The 20,540-nt window shown below is 37.5% G+C and overlaps 1 protein-coding gene across 1 annotated transcript in view; it reads left to right on the plus strand.

The window, feature by feature from the left end:
- The first annotated feature begins 3,143 nt into the window (after nucleotides 1-3,143).
- Nucleotides 3,144-20,540, plus strand: part of ntsr1 (neurotensin receptor 1 (high affinity)) — a 39,128-nt gene continuing 21,731 nt past the window's right edge. The window contains exon 1 of the mRNA XM_072367004.1: nucleotides 3,144-3,881. Within this exon, the coding sequence (XP_072223105.1) occupies nucleotides 3,219-3,881 (663 nt within the window). The 5' untranslated portion in view covers nucleotides 3,144-3,218. The remainder of the gene's footprint in view (nucleotides 3,882-20,540) is intronic.

Genomic DNA, 20,540 nt, shown 5'->3' on the forward strand with positions numbered 1-20,540 from the left:
TTTGCTCCACATATTAAACACAGCTGACTTGAAACAACCCACATCTTTTTTCACCCTCAGGGTTAAAACTCCTTCATGAAGGAGTTTTAGAATCCTTTCCATTGTTTCCACTGACAGCTCTACTTTTGGGGCCAATCAGCCATGTGCAACAACTCTTTAAGCTCTGCATGCACTCATTTGTAAGTTTAAACTTGCGCAGACATTTGTTTTAGAAATGCAAATCACAAGGTAAGTCGATATTTTCTTTTTCAAATGATGTGCAAAATTATGATCACTTTATTATGAAAGGAATCACTTCAGATAGAAAGCTTTTTGTTCACATATATTTCCTTCTTGTCTAAGTTCTATTTGTCCTTGAAGTGCCTTATTCTTTTTATTGTAGGCAACTTAGGAGATGACACAGGAGAAGTTAAGTTGATTATAATCAGATGTGGCAATGTCTTTTACCCTCAACCACAACAGAACAGCCAGAATTAATTTATTTCTATATGACTGGTCTGAATTATTAGCTGAACCAGGCTATGTAGATGGGGCATTTAAATAGTATTCAACATGACAAGAGGAGAGAGAGGAATTATGAGGAGCAACAGCAAGAGGCAGAAGTTTAGCTGATAAAATTCTGTTCACTTCAAGAAAGGTAAATTAATGGAATTGGATTGTCCCTCGTGAATGTACCATTAATTTAAGTGAATGCACAATGAGAGTCCCAATCTAGACTTAATTTCCCTGTGCCGTAATCCCCATACATCCATAAATTAGCAAAAGAGTAATTCATTTATAAATGATGAGGGGCCCAAAGTTAAAGGGAGAAGGGTATCATCACAGTGTTCTCTGTGCTGTCATTTGGAGAGTCAGGTTTTCTCCCTGACTCTGATTCGTCCACTTCACTTACAGAATCTGTGAGAACAGATGTTTTCCATACAAACTATGAAACACGCTATTCACGACAACGCCACTGTTATGTTTCTAAATGTAAAGGGGCTCTATTGAAACTATTCTAAGATTGTCTACCTCTTTCTGATCAATTATCTTATCTGCTGCTTTTTCCTGCTGACACCACTGTGAAAAATTGTCTCTCCTGTTTTATGAAGACTACCAAACTGCTGTTGAAATAACATTCTACTTGCTGAGTGTTTTGGGGCACCGAAACACAGCCGGATGCTTCCTTTTCTTTTCTCTGCAGTTTCAACTGATCTGGCTGCCAACCAAATCGATGGTTTACAGCGATAGGCGAAGCAACTCTCATTAAGTGAACCAAAGCACAAAAAAATTTAATTAAACAGTTTTCTCAATGTAGCAGCTCTTGTTTAAAAGTTCATAAACAAAATTGCAAAATGCCAGCCATTTCATGAGACCACCATCAGTGATACAAGTCTTGCCTTTCAAACAAACCATATGGTTTGAAAATTGTTAGAAAAAGTTGATTTTTGCTGGATCTTATTTCATGTGTGCAGATAAAGATGCACACCGTCTGTATTGACACTGAAGATTAGTTGTTGTTTGTTGATTTAATGGTAAAAGTAAGATATGTTTACATACAAATCTAAACATATCTTACTGTAAGTAAATACAAAATTAAATCCTTTAATTTAAGTTAGCTTCTACAAACAAATTCTGACGGAAAGGGATTTTCAAGCATGGGTATTTCAAATGCATTTTATTCAGTCATGTAAAATAAGAAAATGAGACTTGTATTGGGGGGGTGCAACTTTGTTTTTTCCACATGTAGAGATTACACCGTATACTGCTCCATGACAAACAACACATCAGCTTCCTGATGGTGAAACTGCAACACTGGGACAGTGACCTTTACTGTAGCTCAGCTGTATCTGATGACTCATTTTTACTTTGTGCACCAACTCTACAGTGATGAAGAGGGACACTGAGAAAGAGTCCTAACTTTGCTTGAACCAGATCTTTATTTTTCAGACTCAGAACATAGTAAACAACAGTTATTCTGAAACCTTGGCCCATCTGGACACTTGATGCCTGATCATAAGTAATCTAATTACCTTGGTTTGCATGCATCTGAGCTGCAGGCAGGTTGTGCTCTGTGTCCACTTCTCACAACATCTACCTCACAACTAAGTTACCCACAATGCCATCTACTAAAAGGGAGAGGCTCACATGATAATGGATTGCGTTTAATCTTGATTAACTACAGAGTCATGCAATTCCACTGTGCAAATAAACAGTTTAACATCTTTAACCCAAAGACTGAAGGTCCTCAACACCCCTTAATCATTTGAAGTCCTGCCCCACAACAGACATGGGATTTGGGGTATGTCATGTAGTGAAGGCTGAAAGAAAGTACTGAAACAGACCGCACGAAGCAGATATCACTTGTTTTAAATATCCCTGCACATTTCTCTCTGACAACCTGTTAGCCAAACAGATTGAACTCTGGAAGAGAAATTGACCCCTACAGGCAAAGGCAAAAAGATTTCATACTAAAGAAGGACATTTCCTCAGTGTGAAACATCAGTTGCTGAGTCGCTCGCAAGATATTATACTGCAGGGCACAGGAATATATTCCTTATAGTAAATGTTTGAGCCAATGTGCATACAATATATGTACTTAATCGTGAGCTCACAGGTAGAGAAAGAATTACCATATAAAAGACGTTCGGATCATTAGACGCACCGCTGTGGGTTAAACAGTGTGGAAAGATATCGCCTGCGTGTTTGTGTGCCATAAAGACTTTGCAACATTGTTTTCAGCAGTGGTAGTTCTGGTCAACTAACCATTAGACCATCATTTCCTCCCTGCCCATCGAGCGATGATATTTTTCTGCACAATGAGTGGCTCTTTAGCAATGATGACACAGTCATCTGACACATTATGTTGAGGTCTCCAGCTGTGACTTAACGTTATTTTTGCTGTGCCTGACTGACAGAAGAAAGAACAGATTCACCACTTCGCAGGGAGAATTGTGAAGAAAAATGTTCTAACAATTAAAAGTCAGCGATTCTCGAGTTGTTTGTCTGTCAAGCTATACGTTTCCAAGGTGAAATGACAAGGGGTCCATTCACTGACTGTCCGTGCGTCATCCACGTAGCGCCAATAGCAAGCACGCCTCCTGTAGTGCCAAATATAAAAGCTGCTCTGCACCGACTTTCTCAGACCGGTACCGTTATCTTCAAGAGAAAGTCAACATAAGAGCATCCAGTTTGAACACTCACATGCTCTATTTCCATGCCTCACATGTAAAAAGATTATGGATTTAAACTTCACGCTCTCAGAGCGCAACTTTGGCGCGCTGGCTCAGAGACTTTTTGGGAATAGCTCACTGTTTCCGTTTGGAAACGACACGGCCGCTCCTAAACCAGAGGAAGAAGAAGACCTGGAAGTCAACACGGACATTTACTCTAAGGTAATTGTTACTATCATCTACGTGTCTCTATTCGCCGTGGGCTCTCTTGGTAACTCCATCACTCTTTACACCCTGCTGACCAAAAAGACCCTACAAAACCTCCAAAGTACCGTGCACTACCACCTGGCCAGCCTAGCCGTGTCGGACCTCCTCATTCTCATCCTCTCCATGCCAATCGAGCTTTACAACTTCATCTGGTTCCATCACCCTTGGGTGTTCGGGGACGCTGTGTGCAGAGGCTACTACTTCCTCCGGGACAGCTGCTCTTATGCTACCGCGCTCAACATCGCAAGCCTGAGCGTGGAGCGCTACATGGCCATCTGCCATCCGTTCAAAGCCAAGAGCATCATGTCCCGGAGCCGTACCAAGAAGCTCATCAGCGCTATGTGGGTCGCGTCCTTCGCGCTCGCTACTCCGATGCTTTTCATCATGGGCCAAGTGACGCGCAATGGCGAGAAAATTTGCACCGCAATAGTTTCTTCTGTCACCATGAAGACTGTGCTCCAGGTGGGTATAACAATTAAAAAAGTGTCTTTATGCTGATTTATTTTAAAGATTTACGCTGACATTCCCGCTGTTGGGTTTACGCACCGAGAGGGATTAAAATGAACATTTTAAATATGCGTCTACAGATCTTAGACTCTCGAGTTCACAAACAGGACACGAGGCTGGTGGAAGAGATGATTTGTTAAAATATGTAAAAAAGACATATCCTACAGCGCGTATATAAGGCTACAGGATGCAAGCTTTACGCGCTGCTGTGTCTCAAGGCTTTTCCTGTTTGTGCGCATTGATATTTGGCATTTAAACAAGTAAGGGCATTCGTGCATGTTTTTTATTATTATTATTATTGATCAATTCAGGATATGAACATTAATCCCACTTGTTGTACATTGTTTTCCATCTCACGCCAAAGGATCCTCAAATCTTCACCAGCTTCCAGAACATAGTTTGTTAAACAGTACATGATCCTCAGTACATTTGTTGAGTTGAAACGTCACGGAATTCTAAATAAGAAAAAGGTCAGAAACAGCTGTGAGACGGTGGGTGAATGTGGAAAGATGGTACAGGTGCGACTGGTCTCCTGGTTCCTTTGGGATTTTATGGTGGCACTTAAAAAAGTTTACTGGTTTGTTGGGACCTGTTAAGATAGTTTGAATAGAGTTATATTGGACCCAGCCTGGCTTTGTCCTCAAATATACATTATTATAATTATAGGCTACTTTGTTGCCCGGTTTATACAATGTGAACCAAAAGGCTTACTTTCTTGGTTTATACTGTAATACCTTTCAAATCTTACTTTATTTCCTTACTTCCTGTGCAAATTCTTTTTTCATTTTTAAATGTATGCATATAACTGCATAAATTTGGCATAAGTGCCAAATTATAATGTCACAGAAGGCTCTTGTTGGCATCTTACAATTAATATGAATCTTTAAATTATATCTTTGTGTGCAAGGCAGTGTTGCAATACACATGACAGGAACTGTGGCCAATGAGTATTATACTGTTTAGTCTGGGGCAGTGGTTTTCTAACCATAACCATGAAGATTAACGTGTACATTTAACTCCTAACTATAACCATTGGCAAGTGGGAGTGAACTTGAAAAGTGGGTAATTGCTGAAGTGCAGTTAAAGTAGAAAATATTGTGTAGGACTGGATTTGAACCTATAAACTCAAACTTGACAGACAAGCAGTTTAAAGCCACTCATCAACCCCTCTCATGACACTTTTGCCCTTGCTGACATGATTACGTCATGAGCATCAAAACTGTTACAACGCAACAGGAGTTGAAATGTCATTAGCAGTTTGACAGGAGCTCTAGATAATTAAGAATTAAATTAAGTAATAAATAAATCCAATAAATACATTAAGACCACACTGCTTGGGCTAAAATGATCTGAATTCAGCCAGAGACATTCATGGCTAAATTAAGGTTACAGCTACATGCAAATCATGTCTGGTGTTAGCAGGGTAATTAGGATGTGGCTTATTGTAAAGGATCCATGAGTCATTGGCTGTAGTGTGGGTAATTCAGTGAGAAACGCATACATGCATGCTTTTTCTATCTTCTGTACACAGCAGCTCCATACTACTAAAATTGGGTTGTTTCTCAAAGCCATCCCCAACACTCCCTAAGATGAATGTAGCTGCTCTGCAGGTCATAGATCACACAAATGATTAGGTCAGTCTCTCACAGTTTAATATACAATGCACATGTTTGGCTTTATTAAAGAACCCAAACTGTACAACTGACTTCTTGGTAGTGAGACAAAAAAGTGGACATGATTTGGCAAAAGTTATCTAAACATTAAAGTGAAGTGCAAAGAAGACGCAAGCTCTTTGTACTTCACTCCTTTGTTTAATCTTTTGATACGCCTCCATGTCTTGTCTTTTTCATCCTCTTTATTCATAACTCCTGCACAACAATACAAACTGAGCAGTGGCGAGGCAAACACATGCTACTTTACCATGATTTGATTGAGTTTACGTCTGATCCAGGATCAAGCATGTAGTTTCCAACAACCAAGAAAACATTTTCTCAATTGACGTAGAAATTAAAACAGTATTTTATGACAAGGAGGAAGCTTCCAAATAACTCAACAGAACATAAGAAGTGTGCATGTGCTTGTGATGACTCGGTACTTTGTATGTGCATATGAATGATTTTTTTTTTTTTATATAAGCTGGTCCAGGTGGCTTTCTGCTGCAATGGGGGATCCACACACACACTCAGGCTGTTTGCATAACAGTAAGTAACTTTGAGGGGAGAGAGGGTGCATTTGGGTGTGTGACACTGTGTAGATGCATGAAAAATCTTAAGTGAAGGGGAAAGAGGAGGAGGGGCAGGTGGTCCTTTGTAGATTATTTGGAGGAGCAAGGCTTGAACTCTGGGCGAGGATTTCAGTCTTCTTGAAATCAATTGCAGCACTGCTATTTAAACTGTACTCTAAATGTCAAACATAAATAATACAGCAGGTCTGGAACAACATTTAACTTATGAACACCTTCACTCTTGCAAACATGTTATCATTTCAACAAGTTGTTTTTTACCCTCCAGTTTAAACCCAAAGCCCTTAATATTTCTGTACAAGCAGCTGATAATTAAAGGCAAATATAGGGTAATGTGCCTATCAGTCCTCTTTATTTTTGATGAGATAGATGTTCCTAATCTAATTAAATGACTTTTTTTGTTTTTAGAATGTTACTAAAAGCTAATAAAAACATAACTTGCGTGAACAGATGCAAACTTTTACAAATATGAAGAGCAATGATACGCTGTGAGCTGCTGCAGCAGCGCCCCAATTTCTTAAACTGCACGTGTTAAGTAGGCTGAGTAAGCTGTGACATCTTATCTTTGTTCATTTACTTTTAGGGCTGAAACAGTTCTTCGAGTAACTCAAATAACTCCATTACAAAAAAATCACCGATGCAAATCATTTGCTTCAATGTATCGTTTAATTGACACAAATATGTTCTGCTCAGCGGTCGCCCTGTTTCACTTGGACAGTTATCACTGTCACACAACATGTGGACGTGCTGCTTTTGTAGCAAGCTTGGAACGGGAGAAAACAATGATGAGAAAAATCAGAGATAAAGATGAAAAATATCTAAAGTTTGGAACTTTTTCGAACCACAGAAAAGCAAAGATACTGAACAGTGTGTCCATTGTAAAACTGAATTAGCTTACCGCAGTAGCACAACGTCAATGCTGCAGCATCTCAGCAGAAAGCAGCCAGTTTGCATATCGAGTCCACTAAGGTTTGTACAGTTTGTACAGTATTTTTTTCAAATGATTCCATGTTGGACAAAATAGTGCCTAATTTCTGTTGAAATGTCACCAGAACTACCCTGCTCTTCTAAGGTAAAAATGAATATGACACTTTAATGCTCTACTTAATTTTGTTCTTTTGACATGCACTTAATTACTTATTTTCCAAATAATAAACCAAAGGAATGTTTCATGTTAATACACCTGTCTTTATATTCAGTAGAATACTTAAACAATCATTTGCTGCAGCCCTGTTTGCTTTGATTTGAACAACTGATTAGTCTAATAACTATTACTGACTCACAATGATACTCTTTGATGGACTGGGAGCTAACAAAAAAAAAAAAAACAGCTGTGTAATGTGTCCCAAGTCAGCCCAGTACTACTTGCATATATACCAGGATTGTCTTTACATGTTTTCACAGCACTATACAGGTCAAGGTAGAACAATAGAATTAGAAATTAACATTGTAATAACTGCGATAATGACTGGGAACCGTATTTATTTATTAAAGCTTTATTAATCTACTAAGGCTTTTGTATCTCCCTTCAGTAAAGTGATGTATATCTTGACAAGTCTGGAGGCAGCTTTATTCAACCATGTCTTCACATTTGACAGTGGTTTTTAGTGAGGGAAGTGAGATGATGACAACTTTTAATACTCTTGCCCAAAGGCCAATCAGTACAGGAACCTCCAAACACACTGCATATTGTATAAGTAATAATTAACCAGGTTGTTTGTACCCAATTAAAGTTTAGTTTGATGTAATCATTACTTAACTCAAAAGATGCTGTAGAGTGGTTATTATATAGCTCTGTGTCCCCTTTTATTGTGAGGATGCTGATTAAGTATTGTGAAGCAATTGATTAAGCAAGATCAGTGTTCTGGTGATCCATTTAACCTTTGACCTTTTTCATGAGAACTGTTCATCTCTCTGTCATTTCTGCACTTTTATAATTTAATTAAAGGTTCCAATTAAGCTGGCATATACAATCAATTTCACCCTTTAAGAATGACTTAGCAAAATTTCAAGACTTTTCACTTATTTTCATTCTACTCGAAATCCTAATTTCTTTTTCAACTTGAAATTCCTTTGGTTTTGCATTTTTCTTCTCTTTTCTGTAGTTTTCTGCCTTCATTTCTGGTATCAGCTATCCCCATTCAGCTCATAAGCATTCTCACTGCTGTTTCGCAGGAGCAGCTTTTTCTAGTTTTAATTAACATCACGCTTTGAAAAAAACTCGCTGTATATACAGATGCCTTGCACTGGTAAAAATGGGCTAATTTTGCAGATGTAGTTCATAGAGGCAAATTGAAATGAGAAAAGATTCAACCTCACTGCTATTGTGTCCCCTGCCTGATTACTTGGTAGTGCCACTTCCACACAAAGGCCTCCTGCGTTCTGTACAGCCTGTAGATGTTATTCAGCTTCAGCTGAAATCAGGTCCTCAACACCGCGTTCAGTTATTTGTTGAGAACATTGCTGTCGTGGCACTGGAGCCAAACAGCTAGGTCAACTGGTGTATGTACATTTTCGCAGCCATTTATTATTTGCTGGTGGCTACAGTTTTAGTGTTATGCAAAAAAAAAGATTTTCACCACTGTGAACTCAGGCTCGCACAATCAAGCCGTCTTCCAGCCCTTTCAGAATACCTGCATTTACTTAATGTCAGAAATAGGATTTCTGTCTTATACTCTTCTATCAATAGCCACATTGAATTTTTCTTTTATTGTCTCGATTCCCACGAGATATAAACACTGAATCAATATAGTTACACAAAGCTTTTAAACTGCAACAGGTGACTGTACAGGGTCATTTTAGTGCGCAGGAGGGAGATGAAGAAGGCGATCAATGACTTTTCCTGGTAGGCTATGGTCTTTTTTTTTTTTTTTTTACCAGCCATGTTACAGGTAATGTTAAAAATAAAATCATTTGGAGCATGTATTTGTTTACGTCACCATAAGCATTTCATTAAGTTTAAAAATCCTCACGTGTAACATCTTTCTGTGTAAATATCTAATTTTACAATGTGGACACCTGCAGCTTATCATCCGGTGCGACCTATACAAGTACAAAATGGATTTTCTTTTCAAAATTAGAGGGTGCGGTTTATAATCAGGTGCGCTCTATAGTCCGGAATTTACGGTACTTTGCCACAGTTAGCAGACATATTTCCAGTATATTCAAATGTTAGATGTTTTGTGTTAAGCCTGGTGCCAGCGTGTGCACTCACCTTGGCCTGTTTACCATTTAGCTTGTTTGCTTTTGCAGCATTAAGTGGCCTCATACCGTGCAAGAGTAGTATACATAGGGTCGTGTTGTTTGTGCAGCCTGGTGAGTTTGAGCTACAAACTGACCAATTCAGTCATGGGGAATGACTTTTGCATTATTGGTGCACTTTTCTGCTTGGTTGAAATGTTGGTTACAGTGTGTGTTTTTCCCTCCTCCTGGAGATGGAAGGAACTGTTAATATTCATCCATCTAGTGACTGTAAATGAATCATATGCTTGCAAGTACGATTAAAAAATATACGGTCATATTGTTGCATTCGGTTAATTGCTTATTGCTTTGCTTTGTATTTGTGTAAATATGAACATATAGAAATAAGTAGATGTTATGAATCTGTCAGTTTTAAAGAAAAAAACATATTTCCAAACCCCAACCAAGATGTTTTTCATTTACAAACATCACCAAACAAGTGAAAGTAAACAGTGACAAATAAACTTAAGTTGTGTAACTGCTCAGACAAACCCCTCTACCTCCGATTTTTTATTATTATTATTTTTGCCTGTCAAAGTCAATAGTGTGTAATATTAACTGACCTCTAGTGGTCAAGTTGGAGATTGCAACAATCTTAAATGCCTCCCACCATCTAGCAACAAGTTGCATCTGTATCAATAGATATACTGGATCAGGAGAAAACAAGAAACTTTGTTTCCAAAGACCTTTGTCCCATCTGGGAAAAGCCAGACAACTTTTTTTTGCCTCAACAGAATTTTCCTTACCTCTTTGTGTTTTTGTCACTGACAAAGTGAATTCACATGCCATTGCCTGTTGTTGCATTACATACTGCCCACGATCTTTCATTTCTCAAATGTGTACCTATAAACCTCTCACAAAGCAGCATCCACAACTGCTGAGTCCTCATCTTTGTCCCACTTTTTCGCCCTCTGAATTGTACTTTTATTCACATTTTATCACAGTGATTCATCTGTTCTGCTGTGTAAAAAGACCTACTGTGCAGATGGATAGAAATACATTCATTCATTTAAATGTAATAAAATCTAATTTAAATGTAATAAAAATATAACAATTAATTTAGCAAAGAAACTATATAATAGCAGAAACATATTTTTGTAAATAATTTACTGCAATTTTAAGATTTTAAACAAAAAACATATGCAGTCATATGGATTGGAGGACTTGTTACTACATTGGCTGTCACTCTGAAAGTTTTCAACCAGTTCTCAGTTTTTTATTTCATTCATTTGTTGTTTGTACTTTTTGCAGTTGATAGACTTTGAAGATGACCCAGTGACTGTTGTGAAAAGCAACCTGAGCTATTAAGTTTACCACTTTAAGTTGGTTTGAAATTAAATTAAATGCAAAACTGAAACAAATGGAAAAGAAATACCATATGTACCTGAAAAGGAAATTATTACAAAATTATCCAAAGTCATATAAACATTATTCAAATAATTTAAAGGAAATTATCCAAATCATATTTGATATTTTTTTGTTTAATGCATGCATATGATACTAGTGGTCTGCAACTTTCAACCTCTTTCCTTTTTGCTCAGCTTGAGCCAAGTAATTCTCCTCAGAGCCTTAGTTAATACTGCTTTTGGCATCTGCTAAATTTCAACGTTGTCTTTCCCGTGACTATGTATCTGTCAGGACTCTAGTATGAACATCTGCCTTGGCTACAGTGTATTCACTCACCTTCTGTTTGGTTATCCTCTTCAAAGGAACTGATCAAGACCCCGTTGAATCATAGGCAGAACACAGCCACTGTTATGTTTCTGTCATCACAGCAGCAAGAGCTCAAATCTAGCCTCCCCATCCGCCTGCTAGAAAGGAACATATTAGATATTTTATTTTTAGCTCACGATGGCACTTAAGTTGTGGATTCTTGTCTAGATTCAATGCTTGCTTTCATGAGAGATCCCTCTTAAAGTGGCAGACATGCGTCTTCTTTACACAGAGCAAGATTGTTTACCATTTCTACAGTTTTACACTTGCTTTGTGTAGATGTGGCCATTGTTGACCCCTCGGGCTCCCATTGTTGGCCATTATAAACCAGGTCTGCTGATCGCCTTCAAAAATCAAAGTGATGGCTGTTTTTAAATTGCCATAAAGACTATACTGTACATAGGAGCAGCATAAAAATGACATCAGTGGCTTCTGGCGCTCACAGTTCATGAATTTTTCAGATATGACCTTTTCGAACAGCGATTATTGGTTCGAGGCAAACTTTTCTGGATCAAACACCAAGGCCTTTCTGTCTGTTGGAGCAATAGATTGTGCTTCCTCCCCGCCATCCCCTCTTAAAAAAGCAGCCGTCTCCACCAGGGGTCACATTAACCGAATACTTTCCGTCGTTGACCAGTTTTCTTAAAACGGTGACGGAAAAATCTGAAGGCCATCTGTCATTTTGACAGATTGCAATTCACACCTCTGACCACTTGGTGGCGAGTGAGCAAATTAATTAGCTATTGTCTCTCTTGATGCATGACCTTTTGACTTCACTAGGAAAAATGTCACGGCAGCTGAGTTTCCGAAGTTTCTTCAAAAAGCCCAATAATGATGATGGTGTTGATAAAAGAGGTGAAAAAAGAGGGACTGACGTAGTGGAAGATGGAGCAACTATTGAGCGAGCAAGCGGCAGTGAGGAGGTCAGGAGAGACTACAGAGTTCAGTGGCCGCAGGAGAGAGGATGTTCTGCGACATATCTAAAAAAGTTAATATAACAGATTTGTCCGAGGATGCACAAACGTGCAGAAATCAGCATTAACTGACCACCAAAGTAGCCACAGTCAGTATTTTATCACTGCAGAGAAAAAGTTACATGTAGGCTATACATCTGCTTGATGTGTGATGGCACGGTGTGGATTCTCTGTGCAGCTTGTTCGGACTGAATATTAATTCAAAATGAATGAAAATGAAATGCTATTGACTGTCATGATGATAACAGGTTGCTTTGAAGCCACTGTGTTATGTCTGCTCCAAATACAATATGACAATGACACGACAGGCTCTTTCTGAGAATTTAACGTCTGATAGTATAGCAAAGTAGAATATAACCTCTGCATCTCTCTCACTGCTTACTTATGCCATTGAGCCTAAAAGCTGCTGTGTTGTTGTCATGATCATAATGGATATGGCTGTTCTCTGTGCAATAATGGTAAACACACTTGCACATGGAGACTACATACAGAAAATGAAGGAAATACCTACATTTAATGAAACAAACACATAACCAGACATGGTGAGGACATCCTCAGTCTGATTCTAAGTAAAAAGCTACATTACTGAAAGGAACATAACAGGAAGACAACTTTAGATATATTTTAGAAATAGATGCATACTACTTTCAGGAATATACAGAGAACAAAGCCTATTTAGTCAGATTTTCACAGTAAATCCCTCTGTTACCTACAGTAAGACACCAAGAGAAAGGCTTTTTCACTCTCATTTTAAAATAAAGAGCCCATTTGAACAAACCAGGAGTTGTCACAGCTGTTTTATACATGTCTCACAATCAAAGTAAAAGATTTCACAGGTTTACCTCAAGGGAGAATATTTCTTTTGACTCTGTCTGCTTCTGTCTGACTAAAACAAACTGCATCACCATAGCAGCCTGTCATTCAACTGGACTTTTTCTTTTCCCTATGAAGCAACCTAATACACACACACACACACAACAGCATAACCTGTCTCTCTCTCTTGGCGGGCAGTACCCCCATTGGCACCCAGTTTCTGTTATGGTTAGGTTGGTAACAGCCGCCCATTTCTGAAACACTGGGTAGTTGTTTAATCTCAGAATTTATAAGTCATAAAAATAATGGTGGCCACTGCATTTTAGGAGTCTGAACTTTGCTGTTTGAAATGTAACATAAAGAAAGATTAACTTACTTCAACTTATTACTGCTAAAGGTGGTTTTACAAGCTGTTGAATCATGGGGTAAATGTAGTTTTTCACACTGTTTTTGCATCTTGGCTTTTTTTGTTAAATAAATACACCGCAGTGTAATATGTCATGTATTGTTTAGCTGAGGTTGTATTTATTTGTCTTTAAGATCTGGGAAAGACCAGGTGATTTTTAAAAAAATTTTATGAGTTGATTGTGCACTTTTTTTCACATGACTGTGTCTACATGCTACAAAACATTGTGAAAGCATGTTTTTGTACTCAAGGTGCTGCTCTGTAGATGTTGCACATGACACCAGACAAAGGCCAGAGTCGTTTATGTCAGTGGTTGTTTCTGCACGTTCTTATGAAACAGTACATGACATGTGGCATGAAGCCTGTGGGATGACCTTTGTTATAAACAGTGTCGGAATCATGTAAATATTTGGATTATTCCCCGTTGAGAGTGAGATTAATGCATTTATTTAGTTGTGAGGGAACACATCAGGGCAATAATGGGAGTAGTTTGCCAGATGAAAGAAATTCACTATTAGAAATATGTTGCCTGGTGATTGTTAACATGCAAGCACTCAGTAAATGGAAGATAGTTGTTTCAAGATGATACATGTAACAAATGGTTTTATGAGAGGATTTTAGAATGGGAAAGAATAACAAACGTTCATTGTTGCATGGATTTTGTGATCCCTTGAGAATTTTTTTATATTTTCACATTTTATGACCTAAAACATCAGATTTTCATGGTTCATACTGATTTTCACTGCAGTTAAGCCCCAAACTGTTTTCTTTGCTTAGTCATTCATTGTTTATTGTATTTTAGTGTATAGTTAACTACAGTATGTTATATATTGACAATTGACAATATTGACTGTTGGGTTATGAGTTTGAGGCCAAACATTCGTACTTAGAGGATTTGAATATGTGGATAATCATGCACCACTGAGTCAGACCTCACTACTGACTGACTGACTACTTTCCATTTGCAAGATTATCGTAATTAGCTCATAGAGCAGAAGTTAGCTTTATGAGAGTGAGAGACTATTTTTTTTCTCATTCGGCATAAAGGTTTTGTAAATTACTTTTTTTAACTGATAGAGGTTTTAAGGTAACACCAAGTTAACTGAATAATTTTTATCTTTGATTCTGTGTTTTGTGGTCCGCCTCTACATTTCAGTTTTATTGAAACTGCTTCACTGTTTTTGTCATGGTCACTGAAAATCAATGTGCAAAAAGAAGACCGAGAGGAAACAAATGAAAGTGGTTATTTTCTATAACCATGGTGATCTAGTGAAAGTATTATGTAAGCGAGGATATAAAAAAATCTGAGGTATGCACAGCATGGCCTTCTGGCTAAATGACTACAATTGGTCATGTCTGAAATTGCATTGCGTCTAGCAATGTTGTCCAGCATTCACCTGACATCTGCCTTGTGTTTTTTTGTACACCTCAAATTTAACTGTACAAACATCCTTTCACTCGTTTTTACCTAATTGACCTTGTCTTTTTTTGTTAAAATAAATAAAGTCTTTACTTTTCTGTTTTTTTGGTGGTAATATAACATAAAAGCATTGTTGAAATAATGTTCTAACCTGTAAAATCATTCGTTAGTGTAACAATCGGCACTTCAGTTTTACATCTTTTCAAGTAAGGGCATGTTAAAGTGTGTTTGCAGTGTAATATTAAATAGGTAATGACTTGTTTTTCTTCAGTACTGATTGTGCCACCTAACTTAATTAGTGAGATCTATATGATAAGTTGGATGGCGCTATAAAATGAAATAAAAATTTTTCACAAAAATGCATGAACAACAGTATAAATAATGGGATGAATCAGGACAGGAAATGATAATTAGAAGAACATCTGTTTGTATAGTTGTAATTTTTTTGTATTGCAGCCTACAATTTTCAAATGGCTTTTTCAAGATTCTTGCACACTTCTTTTTGTGTTTGACCCATTTACCAACTAGAACACATCCAGAATTGAGTTCTAATGAAGAACATGCAGCATTTGAATCATTAATTAATTGAATATGATAGAGCTATATCATTTTTTTTTACCAATATATTGATAGTTTGTTCAATAACAATAACTGTCTGGGCTTGTGGGAGTGTGTGTGTGTTCCAATGAGTTTGTCTCAGATGTGCAAAGACAGCAAGGTGCTGGCAACAAATTACTTCTTTCTTTCTAAAGTAAGAAGTGCAAAGAGTAATAAACTTCACAGATTTACCAGCTGTAGATTCATGCTGCCAATTTCCGTCCATACTGAAGGGTTAGGGTGTCATGTCATGTTCAGGGAACCTATTTGATACATTGTAAACCAATATGCTGCAAGTACCCATTACAAGATAGTAAACTGTGGCTATAAAGGAATTTTAAGGTGTCAGCCAAAACACACTGATATTGGTATCACAGTAACCAAAGTGTCAAACAAAACATCCCCAAATCATTCAATCACCACCATTACCGGCTGTTGATGAAGTTAAGTTTTGGTCTCTATATTCATGGGGTTCGTGTCTCATTCTGCTCTCAAATGCAGCTACAATAGACAACGCTACATTTTTCAGTCAGCTCATATGTCTCCTTTAAACTGTCTATCTTTGGCGAGCCTGTGAGAACCACAGCCTCACATTTCTGGATTGTGAAACTACTTGTTGACTAATGTGCATATTTTACAATTGTTGGTAAAACTTCATTTATCTATATATTCATTTTTAAATTCAGCTTTTATGTTGACAGTAAATTATGTATCATTCCTGGATTAGCAAGGCTTGTCATGTTTCTCAAGCTGAAGTTGTGGGGTCAAAACTTAAAGTGAAAAAAAAAAAATCCATTTGAATCAAATAAATTCTCTGGGACCACACGTTTGATCTCTATTTTTCAGCCACTGTCACATATAGTCTTCTGTAGGTGAGAATTCTGTACAAAAGATTGCACATATGAAAGAGTGTGGACCTTTTGAAACTTCTTTGTACTAAATATAATATCTGTTGTGTTTCCTATTTGAGAATATGTAGATTTTTCAAGCACTAATTGATTTTAACATGACAATAAGACACATTTCCTCAGCTTTTTGCACATATTATCAATAAACTGAATATATTTGTGCCAGCAAGAAAGTACTGTTCTTAAAGCCTTAACCAATAATCACAGGCCTTTCAAGACATATTCTAGCTGACAGATATTAGTAATGAAGCCTTATTCTTACAGGCAGCTCACAGACATGAAAGTAAGGCTGTTAACATCAACCAGCAGATAACGGCTCCCAAGAGTGTTGCCAAGCTGATCCAAGCTGATGGCTGAGCTGTGCGGGGGCAGAATCTAAAGAAAGCCTTAAGTACAGCGATCAAAACTCAGCCACACTGAGGGGCGGATGGAAACTTGTTCATCTTATTGTGTTTGTTAGGACACGGTTTGTGTTGGGCTCTGTTTGCTTACAACAGCACAACAGTGCACACTCCAAGAAATGGTAAGACTTTGTGTTTATGATTTTTTTTTTTTTATAGTTTATGATTTTTATTTCTGAAATTTGCCACGACCAAAATGACTCATGTAGTTGAAGATGAATTTGGAAGACTTTCATACCAACTGATCTTTAGTTCCATTCCAGATTTTTGATGAAGACTGAGTTTAAAGTCTGGACTTCTGCTAACTTAAAACTAGATATATAGCTCTCCCTTGGCCATTTTCTTACCACTTGGGCTGTAATTTTGGGATAATTATCTTGCAGGGACACCCAGTGTTACATTAGGCCAAGATTTCCTTTACATTTTCTGGTGTCTGTCTCTAGAATGTCAAAAGTTGGTTTAAAGATCCCCGGCAAGGCAATAATTCTTGTATGAACGTCTTATGGAAGACAGGCACAAAAACGTTTGTCTCGCCTTTCCTCTAAAGGCTAAACAAAGGCTAAACTTTGAGTCCTCAATTCAGTGCTTGTGTTGCAAGAGTTTACTTGAATGAAATATGAACACAAAGCTTAACATAAATATAGCTGCACAACGGGTAAGCTGCAGTAGGATACATACAAATTACAGCAGCAAATAGTATTCTCTTGAGATGGGTTTCATTTGCCACAAAAGTGATCAGGTGATGTTTCCTCAGTGAAAGAATTTACTGGAATGAGAAAAACACTGATTCCACTTGAGTGAGAATTCATGGACAGGAGCCAACTATATGATGCTGCAGGACCAAAGCAGATCACTGAAAACACTACTATGTCTTCGAATTTAACCATTTGTAATTAAAACAATGGATTGATTTTTCAAAAGGACAATGGTTTTTTAACCCTTTTAACATGGTGAGAAATTTATTGCAAACCATGAGTTTACAGCATTTTTAATCACTTTAATGGTGCATTAGCTTTGATCATTTGGACAGAGGAGCATGCATTTCATTTGGTGTAAAAAAAAAAAAAACACCCAAAAAACCCCAGCTTATTGGTGGGAATTTTATATTTTGTTCTTTTTTACATTCAGTAGGCTTGGCAGTATTGTAAACACGATCATAAGAAATAAGGACAGCATTAAGATTCTGAAGGGAAACCTCAAGCTGCATGCAAATGCCACAGTAGGAGATAATTTTAAGTCTGACATTTGCATTTGCAAGCTGTTTTGAAACAACATGCTGTCATAGGAGCTCTCGGTGCAAGTGACACTGGGTATTAGTCGGCTGCAAAACAAAGCACATTTGTCAGATAGACAACTGAACCATGGCATGTTATTATCAATGGAAATCTTAAGAAGACCTCTTAAGATATCCTGTCACATAAATAATACTATCCAAGAGGCTGGTATATGGACCTACTTTAAAGACAAACAGATAAAGTTCATCCCAATATGCAAATCATACATTAGTCCCAATAATAAAATAAAAAATGTATTATATGATCAGGCTTGTTCTGGAACAACATTCACTCAACAGATTAAACTCAAATAAAGGTGACTGGCTAGATTGCCACCAATGGCATGGACTTATTAGTTTTGATTAGTGGTGTTACAAAACCAGATGAAATTGGATGTTTATAAAGATATGCCGATTCAATTAAAGCAGTAAAGTATATTGGTCGGTGCTTCACACTTCCTGATGCACAGGCAATAACTGAGCCAGTCAGCTGATTTAAAACCTATATTTCCTTTGCTGAAGACTAATCTAAAGGCTGAAAAAACCAATGACAAGCTACAATCAGAGACAGGTGTACTTTAGGCTGGCAAAGAGAAAACCCATTAACTGACAAGCTCAGCTCTCTTTTTCACATTCCTCCTCCAAGCCAACTGAGTCTTCCCTCCAATAATGTTCAACGGTAACTTAAATCCTGCAGGCTATAAACTGCTGTGATAAAAGGCTGCAGACTTTTAGATGTTGTTCACAAGCCTATCCAGCAATTGTCTAATCTGGTGCATCTTGAGTAACTGAGAACAGAAGTGGCCTGAGAGCTCCACCCCGGTGTGCATAAATCATTATCCAAATTGATTCACCATTTCCAAAAACTCAAAAACATGCATGTTGCTTGATGATTTAGTACAGAAACCAAACGGGTCACGAAAATTGTTTCAGTCAGTGGCAGACTTTGTAGATGTTATGAGTAAACTAGTAGGGTGTGAGTTCTAATTTTTAATTACCTGCTTAAATTAGAGAATAATGGATATTCCAGGCAAACAGTCTTGCCAGAAGGCAGACAAAGTTGGCTGTTCATCATGTGAATTAAAGAAGCATTAGTCCCTTTGATTGTTGGAAACTGCTGCTCTTTCACACCCCTTCAGGAGTCACATCACGTTTCCAGTTGCAGACACTGATGGTTTACACCCACACAAATCTATGCTGAACACACCATAGTTTATCTACTGCTCTGTTGATAACACATGGTGTACTGTGGCTGGTTACATCAGCATTTATAACAACTAAAAATTCGGCAGCGTAATCAGCCAATCTTAATTAAAATAGATTTGCTTACTGGGATAAAAAAAAAATTAAAAATGCAGCAAGCTAAACATTGCAAACGCTGATACTTTGGATATTGGAAAACAAAAAAGTTACAAGATCAATGAGAAGGTGCCTTCACTTCCTGCCAGAGAATTTAAAGGAAATGGCTAATCAACAATTTGCCTGAGGCTGGTGGATGAGGAACACGAGCTCAAGTCACATATCAATACATATAAAAATGCTGCTAGAGGGAATTTTGGTGCATAACTTTGCACCATTGATCAATAGTAAACTTTTGCTAAGCTGACCATTAAGATAAGAGTCCGGAGTCTAAAACAATAAGGTATCAGTATATATGGAGTTGTCTAACCTTCTTTGCCCGATTTTCTTAACTGTAACAATCAATAGAACAAATTGATGTTTCGAAAAAGCTACATGAGCTGTTTTGTAAAGATTATTAGCCTAGTTTAGGTTTAATTGTGGTCATTAAAACATATGATATCACTGTCACTTAAATCTCAGCTTATTTGCTATAGTGCTCTACATTTGCCGCTTGTATTTTCACAAAATTGTGATTTATGTACTTCTTAGCACTAAGGAAAGGCCCGGGCTGGAATGCATCTGTCTTTGTTGTCATGCTGATTAATGTTGATGGAAAATTGAATTGTAAGGGCTGATAGTTTCAATCTTTCCACTGTATAAAGCCCTCCAAAATTCTAGTTATTCACAAATTCAAACTCTTTTTCTCTTCCTCCTCATCTGTGAATGTTTAGTACAGGTAAGAAATTATATCAGAGTTTGAGTTGTAACCCACTTGCTTAGCTAAGACCAACACCTACTTGATAGTGGGTCAGAAAAGCATATTTACATGACACTAGGCAAACAAATGATGGAAATCTGACTAATGCCAGTTTTTAAATGCATGTAAGCATACAGTTATTTGCGGTGTTCTATTATGTGTTGTGTGTGTAAGGCATGGCTGTGTATATTTACTGGCAATGGTTTTCTTAATGAAAACTTTGAATCATTTCAAATTTAAAAGAAACACGTAGAATATGAAAACAACTCCATGATATTTTATTTTTTAGTATTCGTTACATGTCAGAAAAAAAAAAACAGATGAGAGGAAAACATTTTTTTAAGATTTAGATTAGTTTCAATGAAAACAGACAGAAGCTGGAGGATAAACTCCAGCAAAATAACATCACAGACATGTGGGCCCACAGGCTATAACAAAGACTGCAGCAGGAGGGCAGCCGGACAAGCCCACTGAGTTGAATCAGTTTTTTAACAGCTTCAGCAGTGGAACCCTGCTGGTCCCTTCCACA

This window comes from Leuresthes tenuis, unplaced genomic scaffold (genome assembly GCF_036924035.1).
Source record: "Leuresthes tenuis unplaced genomic scaffold, fLeuTen1.0.hap1 SCAF_16, whole genome shotgun sequence".
Classification (NCBI taxonomy): domain Eukaryota; kingdom Metazoa; phylum Chordata; class Actinopteri; order Atheriniformes; family Atherinopsidae; genus Leuresthes; species Leuresthes tenuis.